Source organism: Netta rufina (assembly GCF_964035555.1).
Source record: "Netta rufina genome assembly, chromosome: 5".
NCBI lineage: Eukaryota > Metazoa > Chordata > Aves > Anseriformes > Anatidae > Netta > Netta rufina.
This window is the reverse complement of record NC_140128.1, coordinates 30,418,460-30,444,105: the sequence shown is the minus strand read 5'-3', so window position 1 is coordinate 30,444,105 and position 25,646 is coordinate 30,418,460. Positions and strand designations below refer to the sequence as shown.

Below are 25,646 nucleotides of genomic sequence, written 5' to 3'. Positions count from 1 at the left end.
TGTTGGCTGCATAGAGGTCCTGGAAGCTGGATTCCCACTGCTCATGTTTGGTGGTGAGATGCTGATGCCTGCAGGAGCCAGGCAGGGAAAATCTTCCCTAAAAAAATAATCTAGTAAACTAGTCTACTTTGTGCAGGCTGGAGCATTGCAGCAGCAGCTGTAATACTGTTCTTTGTAAATGTTTTTACTTTAACAAAATTGTTCTAATGCCTTTAGATCGTATTTCATAAGGGCTTTAGTCATAATAGACACCAGATGGGAGGGAGCATTCTGCTATGTGTGAGATGGGCAAACCCTTTGGGTTTTGCAAGTGAGTGCAGAATTCAGCACGTAGATGACACTGACCTTAGTAGGTGACTGGTCTTACCCTAATTCTACAGAGTTTTGCTCTGTTTAAAACGGTAGTGCTTGATTGCTCCTGAACATGATAGGCACCAAAATATTCTAAATGTTACAAGGTATCCTCAGGTGTATCTGGTGGCATGTTTTTTTTTTTTTTTTTTTTTGGTTTTGTTTTTGTTTGTTTTTTTTTTTTTTTCTGATGTTGAAGATGCCAGTGCTTTCTCTTTCAGAAAGAGATGCTGGAATGCTCCTAGCTGGTTGACCTTTACAACAGAAAAGACACTGGAAGGAAGAGCAAGGTAGGGCACTTGGGTTTTCTGCATGTGGCGCAGCTGGCATGATAGACTGTAAACTTCCTGTGATGATGCCATGTTGAGACTTGCATTCTACTCTCAGCTCTTGGGTAGCAATCCTTTCTATTTCCTACCAAGATCTGAAGATGGGTTAAATATGTAGTGTACATGAGTGCTACTTGTAGCAGTGTAGGGAAAGAGTATGTGGCTGTCAGGCACACCAGTGAACAAGCTTGAGCCTCTATTGTCTGCTTGAGATCACTCGTAGCAGTTATTAACTGTGATTTTTGGGACAATGCCTGTCTAAACTTACACTTGTAGATATTGGTATAAATCAGAAGCAGTAGTAGTGATGAAATGAGTAGTCCCATATTTGCAGCACACATGCAGATGAGAATCTGGCTCCGTATATATAGATACAGACACATACATGCACACACAGACACACAAGCAAATCCTGCACTAGGCAGTATTTCTTGGGGTTGCACAAGGACTCTAGAGGATAGTCCTAGAAACAGCCTAACAAGTAGCATCAGTAACAGCAAAAATATGGGCTTTGAATCAAGCATTATCCTGTCAGCCACTTTCTTTGCTTGGAATTTCATAATAATCTTTGACACGTTCTTCTTAGCTGCTTTCTGTTGAGGCAGCACAGTACCAGTGTCAGCAAAGGCCTGTCAACTCAGGCAAAAGCCTCAGCTTTTGTGGAAGATTTGACGCGCAGGCTTAGATGTGGTACAGAAATGGATGGAGCAAGAGTTGTATGGCAGAGCTTCCTGCTGGAGAGGTGGCCTCTGTGTTAGAAGGAGGTGGCCTTGACAGCAAAGCTGTTCCACCCTTGGAACACCTTGGGGTGTTAACACACCCCACCTCCCAAAACCCAAACAACAACAAAACAACCCCCCCAGCAACCAGCACTCCACCCTGGGTGAAGCTGTTTCTGCGTAAGGGATTTGACCACTGCAGCTCTCTCTGTTCAAGTGTATCAGCAAAATTCTGAAGGAGAGAATTCTGGCCCGAGAGCCTGTTTGGATTAGGGAAATGTATGTCAAATTAGCTTCACAACTGCAAGTTATTGAGGAGACTTGAGGGAGCAAGTAAATCAGGACTGGCTGTACTGTGACTTAGGCTGCAATTACTTTAATAAATTCCCAAGATCTATTCTGTGTTATACCAGTACCTTGTGTCCACTGAGATTTCCAGGAGTCTGCCAACTTTAAAGTTAGGCTTGTCCAAACCTGGTGTTTTAGGCAGGTCAGTCAGTACTTTTCTGTTGTTCCTCTCCTCTACCAAAATAAAGCTGGATGGGAAATGGAAAAACAATTGCATGACACTTTTAAAGCTGTTTCTATTTCGCAAGTTTTAGAAGATAACAAAACCCAAAGTATTTTATTTCCCCCTTACTTGTGCTTTCTTCTGGCATTTGGCCAATCAGCGCAATGAAATGAGCTAGCGCCTTCTTATCCCCTCACTAATTCCAGTCTGCTGTTTACATGGATTTTTTTCTTTCCACCTTGACCAAACTTTCAGGTTTTATTTTTCTTATTCTGAACTTTTACAAAGTGAAAGATATTTTAAGTTATAGATTGGCAAGATTAATCTTCTTTTTGTACCCAATTTGTTTTGAAAGTAGTGGAACAAAACAGAATGAAAGTTTAAAAAAAAAAAAAAAAAAAGCGGCATGGTATTTTTTCCATATTTATATGAAAGATGAACTGAAAGCATTAAAGATTTTATTAATTGAGATACTGAAAATAAATATTTGACAGATGTTAATTAAAATATTAGCAGGTGGGAAATTTTCTGGGTAAGTTTAATTTTAATGTAGTTGAAATAGATTGGTTTTATTATAAACTGTATAACTAGTCTGTGTGCTACAAAAGTAACCTGTTTTAATGTATTTATGATAACATCTGTTCCCTTGGCCCTATAAAATCTGAAATACATCTTATAAAAAAAGAAGTTTGGATACTGAAAGAAAAGTTGTTGTTATTCCCAAGCTGTGTCTGCACAGCTCGCTTCTGCCTCCAGTTTAAATGAATAAAAATACCAATCTCCACAGTGGAGTCACCAGACAGTCAGTGAAATATTCATTCCTTTCTTTGAGGTGGTCCCATCAGTAATGAAGGTGAAGCTGTTCAGATCAAGAGCAAAATTCAAAGTTAACACTCTTTGAATGAATGTGGCAGTTTGTTTTTTCTCTGAGTTGTTAATTTTCTCAGGTAGAACGCTATCACTATTCATTATGCTCAATCCAAATGTTAAACCTGTCTTAGAATCATAAGAATTACGGTGTGTGCTCAGTGCTTATTAGAGATAAGATGGAGTAGCAAGGTCATACATTCTGTTTTCTACTCCTGGGCAAGAGGAGGTCATCACGTTACTGTGCTTTTTGGCCTCAGCTGAAATCTGTGTTTCAATTAAAAAAAAAAAAAGTGGTTAAAACTGTATGAAGTCAGACCCTCCTGATTCCATCCACAGTGGTGATGAGGAACTTGTTTGGAGGGTCAAATCAGACTTGATGTACTTTACTCAGGTCACTCAGGTAAGATTCATCCGTGTTACCAGACGGGTACCAGGCCTGTAGCATCTGGTCCAACTGACTCGGCAACAGTTTGGGCTGTGGGACAGCCTGCACCTGCCCATGCAGGTATGCCCTGATCTGTACCAGTGACTCCCTCCGAGATTCAAGGCACCTTATAAACTGCTTTTAGCCCTGCACCAGGAATAGTTGGAGGCAGGAGGCATAACATTATCTCAGATGAATTAGAGGACCATCTCCATGTCCCACTAATGGATGTAGATGTAGAAATTCTTTTCCCTGCCTTTTAATGGAGGGGAGTGAAAAGGACACCGAAATGGTTCACATCTCTTTTATTTTCCCTAGCTAGCTATTCATTTAAGGAATTACAAGGAAGACAAACCCGTGAGCATGGATATTAAATCTTGCGCTTCAGGAGATAAAGATACGCATTCTTCAGGAGATAAAGATATGCATTTTCCTTCTGAGTCAGTTTGTTCTTTAGCTTGTTTTAGGCAGTTGGGGGAAACTAAAGAACAATCCATAATAACATAAAGAATTTTCTAACCACCCTAAATAGATTTTCAGCACTCTGTCAGAGCGGAAACTAAAACTTGGAGCCTCAAACAAATTCCATTTCCCCAAACTTTTGAAAACTTCAGAACAAGACCTTAGTGTACTTATCTAGCAGCAGAGACTCATCTTTAGTGTGAAAAATACACTTCTTTTGTCACTTATTTCATTTAAAAATAAAGAGGCTTGAGCCCATATCTTGGCAATATATAATCCAGGAGTAATATGATAGAAAACTGAATAGTGAATACAAAATGAAAACCTTGGGTAGTCAGAATCAGGCCCAGAAAGAAGTGAGTCTGAAGGCATCTGAAAACTGTTGCTGTAGCTGTAGAGGGGAGTTTTGCTTTTAGGAAAGGAGGAAGAGGGGAAAAAAAGAAATTGAGGTCACCTTTTAAGAATGCGATTCCCAAAGTTACAAAGAATGAATCATTGGCGCCAATTTTTACGCTGTGTAGCTCCCTGGTTATCTTTGTTATGCTGACTGTGTAAGATTTTTGGTGATGTGTCTGTAGAGGGCTGGTGTTGAGTCTGTAACATTGACGCTCTGATATTGTTCCCTCCCCTTTCAGCTAACTCAACTATTGGTAAAGATCAAAGAAAAGGAGGAGGAGGGCTGACAAGAAACAGTGTATGAGAGATGCCTGCAAAGCTTTAAATAAATAAAAAGGGGTTAAGACTTCAAATCTGTTGCAGGATATCTGTGAAAGTGGGGCCCTGTTTTGCTGTAACAAATTAAGGCTTCTTTCACAGAGCATGCTGACTACTTTTATCTGTATGAATCTGGTCCTTTGAGTATTAATGTATTTGGACAAAACACAGTTGTATATTACTGGACATATCTGGAAATATTAAAGCTGAAAAAAGCATGTGGCTTCTGGTAGACTACCAACTGTTTCTTTTATGTTTCCCTCCACAGCAAAATTAGATCAGTGGCTTTCAGTGTTGCTGTCTAGTTTGTTTCACTTTCCAATTCAAAAGAGTTGAGGAATGTGTAAGCAAGAACCTAACCTTCCCTCGCTCCAGAAAAGCACAACTCTACGATAAAACTTAACGAGATAAAAGGGAAAACAGGAGACAATAAATAGAAGGTAAAAACTCGTTCACAGGGAAAGGTCCTTAGCCAAAATAGGGCTTTGCAGGGTGAGCAGGAACATTTTTGTCCCCTCACAGAAAGTATCAATGTAATTGCGTTATGTAAATAACAGAAGTGCGGATCAGGATGGTAGCAATATGATGTATGCGACATGACACTTCCAATACAGTGGAAAGAAAGGACACTGTTTTTCTTCTACTTGGGTAGAGATCAGCTGCAGTTGTGTTTGCAGGGCCTGGGGTGAGGATGTGGATTCTACCTTCTAAAGCCCTGTTCACTCCAGCCCCGTAGGGGCAGAATGCTTAGGCTTTGTGTTGATACCTCAGATTTTACTGCAATGGTTTTATGTCAAATCCTGCCTTCCTTTTTTTTTTTTTTTTTTTTTTTTTTTTTTTAATATAAATGTTGTCAGTCCAAGCAGTTGGCAACCATTTATTAAAAATATGCCCACCTAACGTTTTTAAGGTACACTTATATTCTTGCAGCTTACTTCTAATGTTCTGAGTAGGTTTGAGTACAACTCTCAGAAGCTGAGTGAGAATGTAAGTTCCTAAACTTGGAACTTAGTGTAACTGAGTGTGTTTCAGATGTGTGGGGCTTGAAGTGCTGCTTAGGTGTGGTGTAAATCCACATTAACAGTATTTGTTAGTGATGTATGGTAACCTAAAACCAGAATAAAAATCATAAATGATCAGTTGATGCTGGAGTGGTGTGTGTTTGTGGATATGGAGCTCTCTGTGGTATGACTTAAATGTTTTAACATGAGTTTGTGGTGGTCCCCTTACTTTCAGATGGTGAATCCACAAATAAGTTATGTAGGGCATTACCAAGGAAATGCCACTCGTGCTCTGCGCCTCTTTTACGGCTCGACCAGTAACCCAAACGCTGTGGAATTCTCCGGGAAGCACGCTGAAGGAAAACCAGGTATGAGCAGCGCCGCATGTCTTCGTTCTCACGGGTGAGACTTCCCACTGTGCTGATAAGGCAGCTCTGGCCTTGGGCTTTTGGGAGATTTCTCTGAGCGAGGCAGTTCTGATAAATTCTCCTGGCTGGTAACACGGGATCAGGCTGGGAAAAAAGCTCATCAACCCTCCAGGCTCACCTGTGGCAGATACCGCTGCTTGTTGGGGTTGCTGCTAGCGGATAAAGGCCCAACGTGCAAATAACAGGGGCAGCAAGGGAAGTACACGTGTTTGCCAGGATGGGATCAAGCCTCTCTCCCTGCAAAGCTGCAAGATCCCTTTGCCTGCTGAGCAGGAACGGGCCTATACACCCAGCCCAACAGGATCAGAGGCTCGTTAAACTTCTAAAACTGACCTCAAACTTTTTTTTTTTTGATTCTGTGAAAACGTCACCATTTTGCATCGGAGTCTCTGGGGCACAGCTGAGCTGTGGTGCCTTCCCTCAGCAGCACAGCTCTGCAGCAGGGCAGCAGCGAGTCCCACCAGAAACCCTCCCCATAGCGGGCCGGGGCGCAGGTCCCTGGCTGGGGGCGGCAGCTCAGGTGCACGCCGCCCGCTCGCTGCTTTGCAGCCCGCGCACCGGCTGCGCGTTTGCGAGGGCTCGGCAGCGTGCGCTCAGCCTTGCCTCTGAGCGGAGCGAGGGTGCTAACGCCGGGGGCTGACGCTGCCTCCCGCGGCACCTGGGCTCGGCGCTATCGGTTGAAGAGCAATACCGTGGGCTGCCTCGGAGGGCAGAGCTCGGCGCGGGAGCTGGCAGCGCTTCGGGCAAAGCCGCATTTTAGGAAGTTGAACTTTTTTTTTGCCAACTCGTGCTGGAATTTAACAAGCGGGCGGCGCTGCGCTGCTCCCTGCTCCCTCCAGCGCCGGGCGCTGCGCTGCGCTGCGCTGTGCCGCCCACCTGCGGCCGAGCTCCGGCCGGCGGGTCCCAGCGGGTCCCAGCGGGTCCCAGGGGGTCGCGGGGGCTCCGCCGCCTCCCGTCCTGGCAGCGGGACTCGGCTCCAGTTCGGGGGGGGCCGGGGGGGGCCTCCGGGGCGCGCTGCCCCTTTAAGGGCCGCCGGGCGCACGGGCAGGGAGCGACCTCTGGGCTTTGACAGCTCCCCGCAGGACTCCCCGCGCCGCCGGCCCCGCCCCCGGCCGCCCATTGGCCGGCGGGCCGGCACGCCGCGCGCCCATTGGGCGGCCGCTTGCCCTGAGCCCAGCTTTAGAACTCCGAGCCCCAATATTCGGTTACATTGTAGCAAAATGGCGACTGTCATTCACAACCCCCTCAAAGCGTGAGTACCGCCCGGCGCGCCCCGCACGGCGCCCCCCGCCCGCAGCCGCCCCCAGCCGCCGGGCCCCGCCGCTCCGCCCGCCGCCCGCCTCCCCCCCCCCCCCCTTCCTCCTCCTCCTCCTCCTCCTCCTCCGCTCGCGGCGTGCGCCCCGCGGGAGCCGCCGACCCCCCGAGTTCGCGCTCCCCGCGGGCGGCTCTGGGCGCGTCCCGCCCGGCCCCGGGGCTGCGCGCACTTGACAGCGTCCCGCGGGGCCGGCCCGAGCCGGAGGGGGGTCGGGGCTCGGCTCCGCCGCTGCGGCCCCCCCCCGAGGAGTTGGGGCTGGCGGGGGGCTCGCTCCGGAGGCGCGGCGCGGTGGGCGCGGGGCTGTGCGGGAGGGGAGCGGGAGGGCAGGCGGGGAGGGGAGGGAGGGAGGGCGGCGGGCTCGCCTTAAATGAATGACTCGGGCCCGCCGCCGGCGGGTTTGGGGCAGGAAGTCCGGAGGGCTGCTTTGCATATGCCAGGCTTTCGCTTTCCCGAGCGGCGGGGACTCGGGCGCGTCTGCGGCTCGGGGTCGCGGGGAGCGCCCCGGGGCAGCCACCGGGACGGGGACAGGGACGGCAACACCGGCGGGGGCAGGTGCCGGTGCCGGTGCCCGGCCGTCGCCGGCCTCCCGAGCCCCAAACGCGGACGGCCGCCGTCTTCTGGCTCGCGTCCTTTATTTTCCTTGTGGTCCGCGCTGCGCACCGCTAATCCCCGGCGGCATTAGGGAGAGGGGGATTTGGCCCCGGCCGTGGGGCCAGGAGCTGCCGGAGCCTTGCCCGAGCCACTTCTCCGCGAACGGGGGCAGCGCTCTCGCCAACGACGCGGAGCGGAGTACCTGCCGGGGCCGCTTCGTTTGCACTTCCCGGCTGCACCGAGTGGGTGTTTTTATGCCTTTGAGTTTTCAGAGATGAAATTGAGGCTGCGAGTCTCTTTTCTTTTTTTCCTTTTTTTTTTTTTTTCTCTTTGACTCAAGTCTCTCCGCCTGGAGTTGGAAAACCCCTCGGAGGTTTTTTCCAGGGATTCCTGCCTCTGCCTCAGCGCGGAGGGAAGGGAGGGCAGGAGCTGGGAAGGGGCTCGCACGGTCCCCGGCGGGCAGCGAGCTGCCCTCCCGCCTGCCGCCCGGCCCTTCCGTGGCACCGCACCGCGGCCAGCGGGGAACGGGAGCGCAGGTCCCGAGGGGACCGAGCGGGCTCTGCCGGCCCCAACCCCGGTCCCGGCCCCGCCGGTCCCGGTCCCGGTCCCGGCCCGCCGCGCACTTTGCAGCCGCCGGCAACTTCTCGCCCCGGCCGCTCCGCCCCGGGAGGCTCCAGCCCGCTGGCCCCGGGCCCTCGGAAGTGCCCGGCCGGTCCCCGGCAGCAGGAGGGGAGCGGCGAGGGGCGCGGAGCCCCCGGGGGGGAGCGGGCGCCGCCGTGCGGGCGGCTCCGCTGCGGGGCTGCCCCCCCGGAGGGCCGCGGGGACCCCGGCCGGGCCCCGCTGGGATCGGGGAGGGCAGGATCAGGCCGGGTCCCATCCGCTCCCCTTCCTCCCCGGGGGGCAGAGGAGGAACAATAGGCACCCGCTGCCGGGGTCGCTTTTCTCCCCGCGCCTCCCAAAGTAGCGGCGCCGCGCGGGGTGCGCGTGGGGGAGTTGGTGCTGGCTGCCTGACACCGTCTGCATTTTTTATTAAGAAGTTGTTTAATAAAACATTTTATCGTTTTCACTTATTCTTGAAAGTTGCTGATCGGGAAACAATACACATGTAAATAAATTATGCATGGGCTAAATTAGGACAAAAGCGGTAGGACACATAATAGGGTGAAGGATGCAGTGTACAGTATTTTATCCTCATGTGTCCTTCCTGACAATGAAAGGGAGCTGAATGACATTTGCATTTCCTCTGTCTGCGTTTTGATTGTATCGCAAAACCCACAAACGCCCCCTACAGAAACTGGCCACACAAAGGTTTTGCTCTCAGATGGGGGACAATGTCGAGACGGAGAAATCCTAGCTCAGGTATCGAGCAGCTCCCTGTGTGTGCTTGTGCATTTAAGTGTGTCCAATATGCAGTCTCTCTCCGGCACTTGGACACATATGTGGCCTCGTTCATGCTAGGCTAGTCCCTCGGGGTAATCCAGTGTACCTGAACATCTGGGGGAATGCATTAGGTAGAACAGCTCAGTCCCTTATTAATGATGGGTACTTCCCTACCTTCAGCTCGCCTCTTTCTCTACCTCTTCTCACTTGCCGCTTCTCTTTTGGGGCTTTCCTCCCTCTGCTGTTCTCTTCACTTCTTCCAGTGATCCAAACAACCTGGCACAACTGCCTGTTGTTTCTGCCGTTTAATACCTGGTTTACCAACACAGCGCTACAGGCAAAAATACTGGAGATCTAAGTTTAACCGACCTGGGAAACAAGAGAAAGGCAGCAAGCGTCTGGACAAATGCATTCTTTATCTGTGGAAAAGGCAGTACTCAGAGGGCTTCGGTGGGGCAGCAGTGGGTTTGAAATGCTGGGTTTGTTGGGCTGTTTTTTTCCCAGTAGCCTGAGTACTTATCTCAGTGTTTTCTCTTTCCATCTTCCACTCCTTTGAATATCTTAACGTGGAGATATTTGAGCAGGGCAATAGAAGAAACAAATGCCGTTAAATAGTATTCTGAGTGACTTAAAATGTCAGTCAGAAATCTCAGTGGACTTTGTAAACATTAATTAATTAAACCTCTCAACACCCCTGTGAAGAAAGGATTATTGCCTTTGTTTTATGGGCAACTAAACTAGGACAGAGTGGTTAAGAAACTTTCTAATTCAAAGATCGAGCCTAGAACGCAGCAGTTCGGCTTCCAGCCCTAGCACCTCATCACGTTTTCCCCATCTCTGCCTTATTAGTGATGTGCATATGGTTCCATAATGCATTTAATGTAATTAAGATCTTGTAATTTACAGAGTCTTATCTAGAAGCGGAGCTGATTTCCCCCCACCCTTTCTCTGTCTTTACTCCCACAGCTGACTTTTATTTCAGGTTGTCAATTAAACATACTCACTGCAACATATGTTAGGCTATTGCCTTTTCTGCGTGCGAGATTCCCTCATGCTGTAGCTCTCTGCCTGAGCGCGCACGAGAGGAGCTGCTGCCGCTGCGTAGCCTGGTCTCAGAGTAAGTAGCAGTGCCGGTGCTCTCCTGTGCTCTTGCTCCAGACAGCCCGTGGGGCAGAAGAGGCGAGCTGTGCCCCCGTTGCGAGGCTGGGTCACCTACCTGCTGGCCGTGCTGCTGGACAGCTTTGATGTGCGGGAGGAGTTTTATTCCCAGCCAGGTGTTCGGTGCGGTGTGGTGTGTACAGCGCTGGAGCTGACCTTATAAACCCTACCAGGCCTGTTGTGTGTCTGCGCTCCCGCTGCAAAGAGTCAGCAGCGGGTGGTTTTCCAGTCGCTGTGCCTCCTCAGATAAAACTGCCTTGACAGCCCGCTCTGGCCCCTGGGCTGCCAGTTGGCCATCCTTGTGATGAATTCTGTGGCATGAGGCACCTGTGGAAAAAAGGCTTGGTGCTCACATCCTTGCTTAATGTCAGCAGCAGACCAGAGTAGGTCTTTGGGTCTTGTATGGCAAGAGTATTTCGTAAGTGTTAACTTGGGCTGGAATTCAAGCTAGGGACTCAGAACTGTTTCCACATCCTGTTACCCACCCCTGAAACAACCCTACATTGTGATTAAGTGCTTGTGAAGACTCATATATATATATATATATATATATATATATATATATATATATATGTATATGTATATGTAAATACATATACATGTTTTTTCCCCTGAATGTTGTTGCATAGGCATCTGGTTGTTAATTTTTAGTATTAAAGCGAAAGTATAACGTGCTGTGCTTTTTTCAGCAGGTGGAAGCAGAGAAATAGATGGACAGTTAGGTTGCCAGTTCAGTGTTTACAAGTGATGTGAAGGTGATTTTAATGTGGCTTTGCAGAAGGGAGTTTTCTTCTGCTTGACAGAACAGGGTTGTTGGACGCATTAAATCATGTACCAAAATCTCTACAATGTTTCCAGTATGGCTCTGAAGTCACTTAAAAACATAAATGAACCCTACTGTGACACATTTCGAGCCAAAACTCTTGCCCACATGAACGCTCTCTTTTCTGTATCCCAGCACCAGTCTTCAGAGCAAATGATGGATGAATGTTTTTGTATTTATGCAGGGAAACATGAGCATAAGAACAAAGTTGTTGGGGGTGAGAGGGGGAAGAGAGAAGCCAAGTTATGAGGACCTGAGGATATGCTGGTTTGAATATGGGAGAGTCTGATAAATATGTTACTAGTTACAGTGTTTTGTCTGGTTGCATGAGTAACTTGTGCATGGTTAGTTGTTGTAGGTCTTTTGTAATTTTGTTTTGTTGGTGTGGATGGATGAAGCTTGTGCCATGAAATTGTAATTTAAAAAAAAAAAAAAGATTTTTAAAACATGCTATTTGTGGTGTGTGAAAGCAATGTTGAACTATCTGGGGTGGGCTACAAAGAGCCAATTTTTTTTTTTATTTTTTTTTTTATTTTGGAGGGTGTAATCGTTTAAAGGTAAGCATGTGTCCAGTGGTCTGGGTTCATGGTGCCCATTAGATTGGATCCACAGTGTACGACTGGGAACAGTTTACCAGAGCATGCACGAGTGCAGCACATGAAGCACAATGGGGTTCTGTCTTCAGAGGAAGCTGTGGTGGGCTCCAGTGAAGGTAATGTGGCTCATCTGTTGTGCAGCCTCATGAAAATTAATTTCTTCCTCTGCTCTCCTGAAACTGCAAGTGTGGTTTTCTGGGGTTGCTCTCAAGAATAGACCTTGTCCATCTCGTTGGCTGTACCACTGCTGTCCAGAAATGAGACATCCCAGCGTGTTTGTTGTCTGGAATAATGCATCTTTTAGGATTATCATTTGCTGAGACTGGTGTTTTCTCACTCTGGTTTGCCTTTCATGTCAGAGCTGAATTTCTTTGCTTGGTAGATCAATTTTACAATCTTGGTATTTATTCTGGGCTCATCACTGTGTTGTCTCTGTATGTGATGTTGCCTTGAGCAAGAACAATTCCTGTATTGTTTATCCCTGAGGACTTGTAGGAGTAGAACGAATCTGGTTTGGGAGCTGAAGCTTTCTTCCCGTTGGACAAACAGACCTCTGATCTGAGGATTCCCTGGCCTGGGTGGCATGCTCCCTCATGCAGGGAAGCGGCAGCGAGGCAGCATTGCTCAAGGCCTGTTCTGAGGGCTTCATTAGGACTGTGCTGCTCTTCTGGCTTTGCCTGGGAGTTTTGCCCAGGGTGCACAGACTGAGGTGTGTTAATTTCTTCTTTAGTGCCGGTCCGTTTTACCATTGGCTTGTTTTCTTTTAAGAAAAGCAATATCGTTAACATAATCTAGGAGAAAACATACTCTAATACCCATTTTTAGCAACTTTTAGTCAGGTGGAAGTGCTCCTTTCTTCTCTTCATAAACTTCTCAGCAGTTTGTGGAACAATCCCAAATATGCTGGAGCAGTGTGTGAAAAGCAGAAAGTGATTTTACTTTCCAAAGAAAGAAGAAAACTGCCCACTGTGTTTTTACTGTCCAAACTGAGTGACATGCAACAAATAACATAAGTGACTGCTTGAATGCTGAATGTTCAAAACTCTTATTTATCTTTAATGGCCTAAATTATTAGAAATACCATACTTCTTTTTTCCTATTGTTATATATGGTTTATTTCCCAGAAGAGCATATTTTAACCACAGATTCCCAGCAGATGTCTCGGAGAAGAATAATGCAGTGTCTCAATAGCTGCTGGCAAATATCCTTCTCACACCCCCATCTCCTCCAGCATGGGACTAGCAGGGCTATGTCAGCACGTGTCTCGGTTTTCAGGTTACCTGCTTGAGCCGGGTGCAGCAGGAGAGCTGCAATTCCAGCTGCATGGAAGGTTTTTTGGCACCCCAGCGCTGTCTGGGGGGAGGCTTCGCAGGGAGTCACCGGAGCAGCGCGAGCAGGGCAGGGACGGGCGCTGATGAGCGTGTGCTGGGTGGCTGCGATCAGCAGCGTGTGCTTGCCAAAACCTGACTCATTCATTTTTCGTTCTGCTGAGCTATAGCCGGGGGAGAGTCCCCTGCTCAGGTGCTGGTGGGGACACTGACTGCATCAGTATTCTTCTGGGGAGAAAGGCTGGAAGTGACATTTAATACTGCAGTCCCTTCTGACAGAGCTGATCCAGCCTAACTGAGGCTCATCTCCCCATTCACGCAACGCTGTGAGTCGGATCAGTCTTTGGCATCTGATAATGCTGCCCTTGCTTTCTGATATTTTTTTATACATCACAATAAAATGTCAACTATAGGGTGCGTATTAAATCTAAGTATGCAAAAGAAAGCAACTCCAGATAATTTAGTTTCTTCCCCTCGTTTCTTGCCAGATCCCCCATCATTTTGGCTCCTGTACGTGTTGTAAAGGGCGCTCTGGCTGGGGCAACGATCAGTTGTTATTTAGGCTCCTGAAGGTCTTGGTTAAGACATTGCACTAAATTCTCTACAAACACGTGGCTTAATGGTTCCTGCCTCGTAGGGCTGAAAAATCTAAATAGGTTGGACAGTGCAAAGAAAATCAGGTGCAGAGCAGTGAAATAAGGCCGTGTCCCGAGTTGGTTAATTCCAGCCTGCCCTACCGCATCAGCTGGCAGTGCTGATTTGATCTGATCAGATGCGGGCATGCTACTCCTGCCAAAACACAAAGTACAGTGCTTATGCTGCTTTTATGCTTTGGGTTGGCTTCATGCTAGCCACAGGAAGATAGATTATGCCTGTTGGAACAAAATTACCTCTTCGAAACATTCTGAGTGTTTTTCATGTTTGGAAGAGTGAGCGACTGCCAGTTCAGTGCCTGTGTCACACAGCTCTGGAGTTTTTGGTCTGGTTCTAGCAATTCTGCAGTTCCTAGTGTTTGTTGTCTTGTGGATCCACAGCCTAAAGTGATTAGTCAGAGTTGGGAGAAAAATTGAAATGGCTGGAGTTAGATCTCAGATAGCTTGCTATCCAGCGAACAGTGTTGTTGGGAAACTTAACGGAGGCAACAGAGTTAATATTTTTTCTTCAAGGGAAAATTAATATATTCATATTTCCATTTTCTTCAAGAACAGTCCTGAAGAAAGTAATCCATGGATTTGTGACTTTCCAAGTATTTTGGCCTCCATACGGTTTCCTGAGAGATTGTGGGTAGCCAATGATGGGGACAAACACATTTTATGCTTATGATTACTTTAAAACCTATGCAATCTGAATAAAGAATAATGGAGACAGTGTGTCAGAAGGATGTTTTACTGCTCATCTCCTTTGGTCTTGGCCATGAATAAGAACAGAATCCAGTATCAGAAATTTTAACACGAACCCACTTACATCTACAAGTTGCACTGACTGCTACTGCTTATTTTATTATTTTTTTTTTATGAATGCATTTTGAAGACTGTAGGTTTCTGTGTTTTCTATGGACTCCTTATCCTTGCAGTTTCCTCTTCATTCACACGTACCTGTTGATGTGAAATAGGGAACAGATCAGGAGCACAGCTCCAATTCGTAGCTCAGCACCTTTTATAGCTGGGCTGGGGCTAGTGCTGGCTAACAGGCATGTGAGACGTGCCGGGAAGACTCCACAGTGAGAAGTTTCTCTGCAGGTGTGGTTTGATTGCAGCACTGAGATACTTCTTTTACTGCTTCCTCATATCTGACTGACACCCAGACTTCAGCTTTTAGAAGGGCTTCTCCAAAAAGGGACATGTCCCTCTGTTCATTTTGGTGACATCGGTCCCCAAGGATCAAATGGCACGTGGATGAATGTGACGTTAATGCTTCCCCAGGCAGAATGGGGCCCCAAAGATCTCTCCCTTTTCTCTCTTCTCTTACGTTGATGGAGAGGAATAGGAACTTCAGCAGGTTAGCTGGTGTTATGTTGGTGGCAAACAGGCATTCCTGAGGTCAAAATCCGACCAAAAAATATTGATGGGGAAATATGTGGAAAACCCTTCTCAATTTCATGTCACCAGCTCTGATTCATTGTTGTTGATAAGCTCAGCTAAATGTTTTATCTTTTCTTAGCTTTCCTCTCCCCCGCCTCTCAACCTCTTTCCCCCATTGACCTCTACGAGCACAGCCCTAGCTGTTGATTTATCAGGGCAGGCTAGCTCAGCACTGTGTGGAGATTGCTTTTAATTAACTCTCTTCGTTTTTTCCAACCTTCAGGGAGCAGCAACCCTTTAATGATTTTAATATTTTATCTGGATTTATATCCACCTTATGTGTTGTTTGTTGCTCTGCTTCCTCACACGTTCTTCTTGAGTCATTTCCCAAAATGAAGCGTTTGCTTCAGGTCCATCACACGGGATGAGGAGGAGTGTTTTTAATGGCATCTGGACTGGGAGAATTGGGCTCCCTATGGTCTACCACGGTGTTTTGGAGGAGGATGGGGAGTTTGAGGTGATGCATTTTGGTGCTGTCTCAGAGCAGGACTCACTGCAGTGTTGTGCCTCAGTGTGCAGGGAGCGGCAGCTTTGTTTTGTGGTTGCAGCATGGCAGATCAGAGCCTACCAAATTAAATCTGACCCCTGACTTGTTGTCATGGTCAGAGTCACAAGCTAATTTTCGCAGCCAGGTATGACTCTCGTGCTTGAGTACAGGAGGCACTAATGGAATGAACTGTTGCTAAAATGTAGTTAGCTTCCTGTGCGTGAGTACAGGTCAAAATGGGAGTCCTTGTTTACCAGCAGAACCACTCTGCCTGCTGTGAGTAACTCTACCAAGTGAGATTTCTTCAGCCTCATCAGAAAGCAGCTATATAAAACTTCTCCCACCTGGAATTCTCTGTTTACATATCCTACAGTGAGCTTTCAGGCGGTCCAGGATAAAAGAATTAGGGAAAATGCTATTTATAATATTAAGTATGGCGTTTTCATGCCAGAGGAGGAAACCACTTTATAATCATGCTCAAAGTAGCATCACAATCCCGTTTGTGGGATCATTTTCTCTGTTCCTCTCATGGGAGGAATGACTTGCACTGAGTGACTTGGTTGGGGTTGCACCAACAACCACTGACAGAACTGGATGTTTAGTAACTGCATTTCTTTGCTTTTGGTGTTGAGTGTTGAAAGTGCATGGGAATCCTTCCTGGGTAGCAGTTTGATGGTCCAGCTGAAATTGGGGGCGTGAAGGAAAGTGACTTCAGACTGTCTGCCTGGTGCTGATGGAAAGAGTCCACAGATAAATATGGCTAAGCCATCCTTTATGGAAGTGGTTTATGCCTAGAGCAAAAGCATCTTTTGGGGTGCAAAGATTGTACCACTGAAACAAACCAGATGACACCAAGTGGTAAGTAGTTGAGAAGATATTCCCCTTGTGATGCAGAATATACATGCTGCACACCACATAGCCTGTTCGGTGTCATTCGTGCATTGAATTCAAAGTCATTGGCGTGAGAACAGTTTGACTCAATTTATTTTACAAGGCTACTTATAAATATGTGTGAGTGTATTTAAAGCCTATTTGTTAAAATAGCCAAAGAAATGACAAGGTTCCCAGATCCAGTCCTCCCTTACTGAGGAAGGTAACTCCGAGGCGCTAGCTGGGAGGATCACGATCGCTGGTGCTACTTAGGGAACTATTGGCAGTGCATCACTGCGTAAGATCATGTATGTCATCTGGTCTGCGGTTTGTGTCTGTTCTGTCTTCCTCTGCAGTACGCTTTAATTTTAAAAAGTAATTATTTGGGTGTATTTTTTTTTCCCATGCTGTTGCTGCGATTCCTCCGTAACTAACTCCTGGCATTCTCATCTGACCAGATTGCAGATGTGTCTGCTTCAGGTATTCATTCTGCTGAGTTGATCTGAAAGTAAATTCCCTCCTCCCCTCTTATTAGCTTTCTAGCTTTGTTTCCATAACTAACTTATCCGCAAAATCCAAGGGCTAGGAGAAGCCGGCTCTCCTGATAATGTCTTCTGAATTCCTGACTGCTGAACGCACAGCATGCGAAGTCAAAACCCGTCTGGCCCTCACAAGGCAGTCTGTTTCCCAGGCTGTTGTGAGCAGCTACCTTCTCCATGCACCCCTCGGAGGGGAAGAGGAGGAACAGATGAGGGGTGAGCACTCTGCCTTTGGGAAAGGCTCTGACCTGAAAATGGATTGCAATTCCAGCCGAATGGTTCCTTCCCTTGGTAACAGAATTGCACGCCTGGGCTCTGAGCTCTTTGCATTAATTCCATCTCTGCTAAACTTTCCCAGTCAATTAACCATGTCCATCTCCCGCTCTAGCAGCCACATGTGTGCCTTTCCTGCCGCAGCAGGGTTTTGGAACAGTAACTCCCTGCAGCCTTTGCTGCAGCAGTTTTCCTCCAGCAGCTTCCCTCAAGCATGGTTATCAATTAGGACCTGTCAGGTTTTTCCTGCCGATGCATCTGTTTTCAGGGCTGCAGGACTCTGACCTTTTGCTTCTGTCTTTATAAATACTGCTTCTTCCAAGAGGGGCAAGCTCAAATGCTGAGTGTTTCGTCTTTACGCTGATACAAAAGCTAGGTGGAAATTTCAGTCTTAATCTGAGGGGATTCTGGTGAACGTGGATATTTCTTTTGGTTTCTGTCATTGTGCTTCCCTTGGGTTTTGGTTTTGCTTGTCAAAAAGGCCCCATTAGGCTGACCAGTAGTTCTCATGGGGTGTTGCAGGCAGCACCCAGAGTTTAGAGACCTCTTCTGAGTGGGTGACCAGACAGAACAGGAGAGCAGTGTGTTCCTGGAGGCTGAAGTGGCTGAGAGGTGCTCGCCTATGGGCTCCGAAGTAGACTTTCTCCGAAGGGCATCCCACACACACCTCTGTCGCTGGAAGAATAGTTTGGACACTGGCACTGGTGGTCTCTTGGCAAAGTGCTCAGGGGACTACAGCAGTAGCTTGAACGTGATTTTCTTGCATGCTGTGCTGTCTTCAAAGCTCAGGTTGGGCTAGAGTGCCTCTTAAAGTTAGACACTGTGCTTAATGTGTTGCCCTGAGTGTGTGGGTGATCCTGGTTAGTGGATAGGTATCTATATCATAAAAGCTGCCATCCCAGTTGGCACTAATTGGTTCCTATGTGGGTGCTTTCAGATGAGAAGACAAAGACCAAATTGGCCACAGAGGCTCAATTAAGAGAAGTGTAGGTTTAAAAGAAGGTTCCTGGGTCTTATGTCCAGTCCCCTGGTACCATGTCAGATAATCCCTTTCATAAACTGAAAAGTCCTTGTCTTAAATCCCCACTTGGACTGTTTGTTCCCATTACTCCTCTTGGGAGGGTTCCAGAACCCACTGCTCTGATGGCTGGAAATAGCATTTTAATCCCTAGCCTAGCCCTACTTGTGACCAGTTTATACCCATTTGTTCTGGTGCCAGCATGGAGTTGTTAGTTTAAATAGTATTGCTGCTCCCTCCAAGTCTTCCTCTCCACTGTTGTGCATTTGTATGGTAGTGTTACAAGCCCTCTTGGCCTTTGCTAAGCTAAACTATCTGCACTATCTCTTCCTTTCCTTTGATCACCAGAGTATTTATTGCCTTTACCTTCTCTACTTCAGCTTGGATTACTCCCATTTAACTTGCTTGAATGTGAGTAGACAGTTTTTGCCAGTGCCCTCTCCAGAACTTTAATTTTACCCCTTCTGGAAGCATTTTGCCTTTGCATTTGTTTGCCGTTGTATAGTGCTGGTCGTTCAAAGTCATCCTGTGAAAGACTGGTATTGTTCTGGTTTTTCTGTCCTTTTTCAACTGTTGTTGTTGAGGAGATATCTGCACGGTGTCAACTGAAACTTGTACTAAATTCACTCCATCTAATTCTTGCCCGTTATTCTTAACTTCCTGGATGACCCTTCAGCCTGTGGAAGTGGCTAACGTTTATCAGCACACGCACTTCTTGTGCCAAGGTCATTAGCAGAAATATTGAACAAGAGCAGTCCCCAGACCAATCCTTTCTGGAACTCTGTAAGTAACCTCCCTTCGGCCAATTACTTTCTCTCTCAGGATGTTAACTGTGTCCAGTCCTCTCTCAGTAGTTTTTCAGTCATATCACCATTTTTTACTCATCCTCATCTTCTCTGGTTTTGGTAATTTCTTTTATTTCTTTTTCCTCGTTTTGTAATTAAAGAACTTTGTCAGTAAATTCAGGCTCATTTAGCTTTGCTGCAATAACTTGCAAGGTTTTAGAACACTTAACAAAGAAAGAGGAATTTTATTTTGCTTGCTATGCTACAATAGTATAGTACTAACCTTAATTTTTAGTATCTGCCTAAAGAACTTACCCGTAGATGTATGATTTCATGTTGCAGTTCTTGCTCAAAGATTTTTCAGAGTTTGTGTTACAGCTGCACAAGTGTCTGTGGCTTCTATCTCAGTCATCCCACTAAAGCACGAGCACGGCATTCCTTTAGCTCTTGGCCCGTACCTACGTTGTGTTTAATCTAAGTACTGTTCTCATTGCAAAACAGCTGATCTTTCTTTGATCACTTTTGTTTTGATGTATGAAGAATATTACTGTTTCTTAATAGCTTTCTGAAGTTCCAGCTCTTGACTTTGGCAATTCTCCCTTTATCACTTCTACTTCCTGACCTTTTAAAATCTTTTTTTTTTTCCCCTGTAACTACAGCTTTCTGTTCCTGAAGGGTGTATGTTTTATTCTAATGTCCTTTTCCAAATATTCAGCCAATAACTTCTCCAGTCTTTCCATACGAGTTTCAAACAATTTTTGCGTTTTTGTCTTAAAGAAATTCCACAAGTTCTGCTGTATTCCACTCCTCCCATGCTTAAAGAGCAGGTTTGAAGCACTCAAAACCAGGTTCAGAGTACTTTGGTGATGGGAAGTGTACAATTTTGTACCTATTCTTGGACTGCAGAAGACTGAGGCCATGCTGATCTAGGGCAAGCAGAAGTAATTCTGTTTAATATTAAGGTATTTCACTTAATTAGTTCATGTCTAGATGTGGCTTTTAAAAGTTCAGCAATATAAAACTATGTTGTTTCTTTCAGCAGAGTTGTAACCATTAAGTAAAAACCCCAAATGAGCAACATAAAGTAATTTTTTCTTAAATGACTCTGTTCACTTTTTTACCCCTGATGTTATTGATCTTATCCAGAGAAAATTGTGTGTATGCAGAATGAAAAAAAAAAATATATATATATATATACACGCACACACACATATATTTGTGTATATAGGAAAGAAAGAGTGTATCTATAGGTGGTGTTTAGGAAAACATGATACTGTTTGCTAGTCAATGCCTTGCCATTTTAAATCTTTCCATACACTTCCTACTGATTTATAGCAGTATGTGATTCAATTCTTTCCTATTGGACAGTTTCAAAAACCTCATATAAATTGGTTTTTGTTTGTTTGTTTGTAATGAGAGAAGGCTCTGGGAACTTTTGCAGTATTACAGCACTCTTTGGATCAATGCATATCCCAGCAATCCCTTGAACAAATGACCTAAAATTGTGTGATCAAACCTCTTCTCCCCTCCCCATCCCTAGAGAGATATTTGTAATTAGATAAAATGAGGACAGAATATGCATAAGTATCTGTTATGCTGGGATTTCTGCCCAGAAAGGAAACTAACGGCCTGAGCTGGTCATAATCTTCTGCACCCTGTATGCTATTGACAAGGCTGTGGCTTGAGAATGCTGGGAGTTCAGAAGCAGATTTTGGCTGCTGTCTTTTGGTAACCTTTTTTAATTGACTGACTGTTTTCCAAAACAAGTGGAATTACACATCCTATATTTTATTCATCTGTCACTGTCAGGGACGTTTTGCTTGTAGAAGAGGGCCTGATTCACCAATCTCATGCTTTATGCAATGGAAGTGAGTGTAAATTACTGCTTCTGTGGTTTGGAAGTGCTTCGTGTTCACTTTGCCCAGATGTAAATGACCACATGAAGTGCAAGACAGTGGAGATCTGGGCCTGGATTGCTGTTGGTTATTTTTTTCCATTTCATCTAGCAATTGCTTCTTGTCTCTGATTCTTGGGCAGAAGGGACTGTGGTGTTTTGAGAGCGAATTCTGCTCTCTCGGCTCAGACTAAGAAGCCTCTTTGAAGTCTGCATGCTGGGGTGTGCCATCCTGTGATACTATGCAGTGTGAGAGGACTGGGTAGGTGACAGTAGGTGTTAGCTCACCCCTCATAAGCTTGTCGTTTTTTGGTCCTCTGCTAGAGTTGTGGTTTTGTCTTGTGACTTACCAACAGTGAAACACAAACCCTGGGCACTTATGAATCCGTCAGCCTTCCTCAAATAGCCCGGTCATTGGCAAATCCATTGATGAAAAGCTTTACTTGAACAGATGGGCAGTCTGTTCTCTAACCTTTCCGTCATGCTTTGCTTCGATGTCCATGGGGTAAATGTCGGTGAAAGTGAGAGAAGCCTTCTGATTAAAGGAGAGGCAAGGTCACGTAAAAAGCATGTCCTCCTGCACGTTCCCAAGGAAGGTATCTATCCAGCATTTCCAGTACTCTGCCCAGTGCAGCTAAATCAGGAGTTATGAGAGCCAAGGCTATGAGGAAGATTGGTTTGTTCTCCTTCTCCCCTCACAGTAGTTTGCAGCGGGAGATTTGGGATGAACCTCAGTTTTCTGTGCCTACAAGGGAGCAGGAGCTTCTGTGGCTGGACTGGAGGACTGGAATGTGTTGTTTCAGGACACTGAATGTGAAAAAAAAAAAACAGGTTGGCTTCATACAGACTATGGTTTTTGTTTGTACTCAGCCAATGTGATTTCACTGAAGTCCAGAAAGTTGTGCCAGTATGAGAGACGAATCAAGTACATGTTATTTCAAGACAGCCTTGCTACCAGAACTAAGAGGAAAAAAATCTTTTCTTTTTTTTCCACCTTAAATTTTCAGAATCTCCCTCCCTGTAGGATATTCAGCAGCGCCCAATGCTTATAATTTGGCAGCAGTTGTTGCCATTAGCTGCCACCTAGGAGATCTTTAGCAGAAGTCTATAGCTTACCATGCAGGACAGGCAGCAAGATGACTTCTTAGTAACAGGGATGGGTCTGAACAAAATCCTGGATCTCAGCACTTCTTGCGAGCTTCAAAGATTGAACCTGGATCTGAAGTTAAATGTCTTTAATGGACAGGATCCAAACACCCACATGCTTTGGCAGAGCTCAGATACAAATTTTGTCTACCTAAAGAATCAAGGTTCTGTTTTCATCTAGATTCATCTACTAGTGAGAAGCAAGGGAAGGGATAAGACAGAAAATATGACACATTGGCAAAATTGTTTTTCAATACTATGTTTTTCAAAGTTTTTTCCATGAGGCGTCAGCAGCTCTTAAAAGTCGCAGGGAGAGAGTACAGTTGTCAATGAGCCAGAACAGTTAAATGCTTTTAAATATTTGAGTTGGGTTATTCCTTCACCTTTCTTTCTCACAAACATGTCTGGTAAAACTCCAGTAATGAAAACACTTGCTGTGGGGGGGGTGGGGGGGGATAAAATCCTTTTCAGCAAGTAGTGACGGTGACATTTTAATCATATCATAACAACACTGTTAGCAACGGTTTAGGTTTGGCATTGAACATATACACAACATTTGTTCTTTTATACAGTATCGGTATTACGTAGTAAAAATAGCACAATTGCAAAACTCATTTGTCACCCTTGTGCCAACTTTGTTCAGCTGACAGTTGCTGTTTGAACTTTTTAAAGCAATGTTTCATCCATATGTTAATACCAACTGTACGAATAAGTCTCTGCTTTCAGATGATCCTCCGGTGCCCTACAACCATGCACGGTAGTTACTTCCCACTTTGGGATACCTGCAAAGCCATCGCTGCCAGATAAGCTGTGCTCATCCTGGCTGGTTCCGTACTTTGAGCTGGTAAAGAGCAGTCTTGAGATAGGCAGCGGGAATCTTTCTTCAGCTGCTGTAAATTTTCCAGCACATTCCTATGCAGAAGTTTGTTATAGCCACTTAGCTTCACTGAGCCATTTCAGGACGGTGCTATTCAGAAATTTTCATCTTCCTAGTGGGAGATTTGGAGCTACTCTGCAGTGTTTTGGATGCTGTATATTCTCCCTGGTTATTTGCTGCATGTGATGGATGCTTATTGTATAATTCTCAGTTCAATTTTATAGCAGGCTTTTGATTTTCAAAAAGAAACAAAACCATGAGGGCAAAAACAAGACTGAGGGCATCCATCCATAAATGAACACTGGAAGTAGTGCTACGTAGTAACAGGTGGGCAGCTGGCAGGGAAGTCTCCGCTGGCTCATGCTAAACTAGCTTTGGTTTAACAAAACCAAGGATGCCAAGTATGGGAGGAGGGAAGAACTCTCCCCGGGTCAAATGGTGCTCCCTTGGGTAGTTACGAGCAGGGAACAAGCTGATGTACAGATATACGTGCTGCTGCATCATCCCACAAGGTTGGAATTCAGCTGGAATAGGCACAAATAGATCTTATTTCAAAGCCTTTTGAATTCTGCCTTGTACCTACTGTTACAATAAAACCACACTTTATTTTAGGAAGGTTGTTATTGTTTTCTGTATTTACTTCTGTAATGGTTTCTCAAGGGTGGGGGAGAAACATGCAGTAGGTAGGAGTGAATCAACATGCAAGAGTTTGTGTTCAGACTAGGACCTGAACCCAGAGTGGGGAATTGATGGGATTTCACCCTGGGGAGGACATCAAAGCAGAGAGGAGCCCAAAGTGCAGCTGGTCCTTGAGAAGTGCCATTTACCTATAAACTACATGGAGTGGTTTTGTTTTCTGACAGGCCTGTTTGGAGTTTCACTCAGTGTTTCCTTTTACATATTTATAAACATAATGCTACAGCGAACTTGATTGTCATGACTGATATGAGACCCATGCTTATAAAATTGCATGACAGCCCTTATTTGTTCCAAGATACCGCTAAATAGAGTCCTGGGGTTGGTAGACCTTTGCTTAGCTGGAGATTGTTTGAATAGTGATGGAAGGTAATAAATTGTAGCTAAGCAGTGGGGGACAGTGCTTGTGTGAGATATTTGTTCTTCTGGTTTAAGTTGGTGGCACATTTATATAGCAGTACAGGTGTTGCCTGCTCTGGTTGCACCAGTGTTGGGACCGCAGATGCCTGCACTCTGAGCCTTGATGCTGCTACAGGTAATGCTGCATTTTGCCTTTCCGAGGGTGAGAGGCCAAGGCCAGTGCTATTCTGGTAACGGGGAAGGAAAAAGTAGGAAGAGCTGGGATGGAGAACAGGGTGAGAATGAGGCCTGCTTCTCCCTTTCCTGCTGGGAGGACAGGAGGGTGGGAATGGTGCCGGCAGCTGGGGGCCAGAGCTTTCCTCCAGTGGCCACCACTCTCAGCAGCCACCACAACACTCAGGCTGGTTTCCAAATAATGTTGTGGAAACTTCTAAAGAAATTAAACAGCCTTAGGAAGTCCTCTAGAGTCACAGTAGCTGGTTAAAAGCTTGGAAATGCAGGCTAGGAGCAACTGGTTGTTTCTCTCAGGTCACCTGTGGATGCCCAGCTGGCTCAGTAAATGGGGCTGTGCCGCTTGATGTTGGCATGCAGTCTGGAAAAGAAAGTGGAGAGGGAGGTGGCAATCTTAGCTGGTAACACTAAGTATATTCCAGGTTGGAAAAACATAGGGTTGCTGTGAAGTATTGAAAAAGGACCTCATGAACCTGAATAATTGGGCTAATGAAACTGGTTGATTATGTTCAGGCTAGATAAATGTAAATTAGTGCATGCGGGGCAAAACAATCTCAACATACACAGCAATAGGGACAGAACTAGTAAGTGGCACTGAAAAAGAAAGGTTTGGGAGTTATAATAGATAGTTTCACCAATACATGAGCTTTGTGTTCGGTAGCTGGGAAAGATAATAATAAGGTAATAAGAAAGAAAGGAGGAGAGGCAGGTTGAATGTTTGGTTTCTTTCCTTTACATAATAACTCCTAACATCATTGCTATGACACTATATAGACCCAAGTTTTGCTGCATGTTAAGTAGCGTGAGCAGTTTGATCTCCTTATCTTGAAAAGAATACAAAAAGCTCAAAGATGTGCTTAGGAGGAAACAAGGATGATCAAAAGGAATAACTTCTGTATGAGGAGGTACTAAATTGATTTGGGTTTTTCAGTCTGTAAAAAGATTTCTGAGGGCTACTTAAGAGAGATTTATAAGACCAGGGGCATCATGGAAGAGGCAAATGGGATGAATGGTCTCTCTTTCCCTTGAAGCTAGTTAGGACATCAAATGAGATTATCAATGGGCTGATTCAAAATGAACAAAAGGATACTTTTCCACAAAATATTAAATAAAGCTGCAGAATGGGATATACAGGGTGTTAAAGTGAACCCAGATCCAAAAAGTGTCAGCTTCACGGAAGAAAAATCCTTCAATGGCTATTGAATAGCAGATGTCTGGATTGCAATTTGCTGGAGGTTGAGAGGATGTATCAGTGTATTTCCTGCAGAATATCACTCCATCTTGTTCGTATTTGGTGTACCTCCTTAGGGATTCCTTCTTGGCTGATGTTTGAGACGGGGTCCTGGGTTAGATGGACCTTTGGTCGGACCTGGTTTGGCCGATTTTATA

At 45.7% G+C, this 25,646-nt stretch overlaps 1 protein-coding gene across 5 annotated transcripts in view; it reads left to right on the top strand.

The window, feature by feature from the left end:
• Window positions 1-7,006: 7,006 nt before the first annotated feature.
• Window positions 7,007-25,646, top strand: part of DPF3 (double PHD fingers 3) — a gene marked incomplete at its 5' end in the record, with an annotated part of 159,263 nt that continues 140,623 nt past the window's right edge. For 3 of the 5 annotated variants that reach the window (XR_014618527.1, XM_084288328.1, XM_084288329.1), the window contains one exon: window positions 7,030-7,061. Coding sequence is in view for 3 of the 5 variants with exons in the window: in XM_084288328.1 (XP_084144454.1) it covers window positions 7,030-7,061 (32 nt within the window). Of the gene's footprint in view, window positions 7,062-25,646 lie in introns of all 5 variants that reach the window. The other 2 variants (XR_014618526.1, XM_084288330.1) reach the window with 1 other exon arrangement.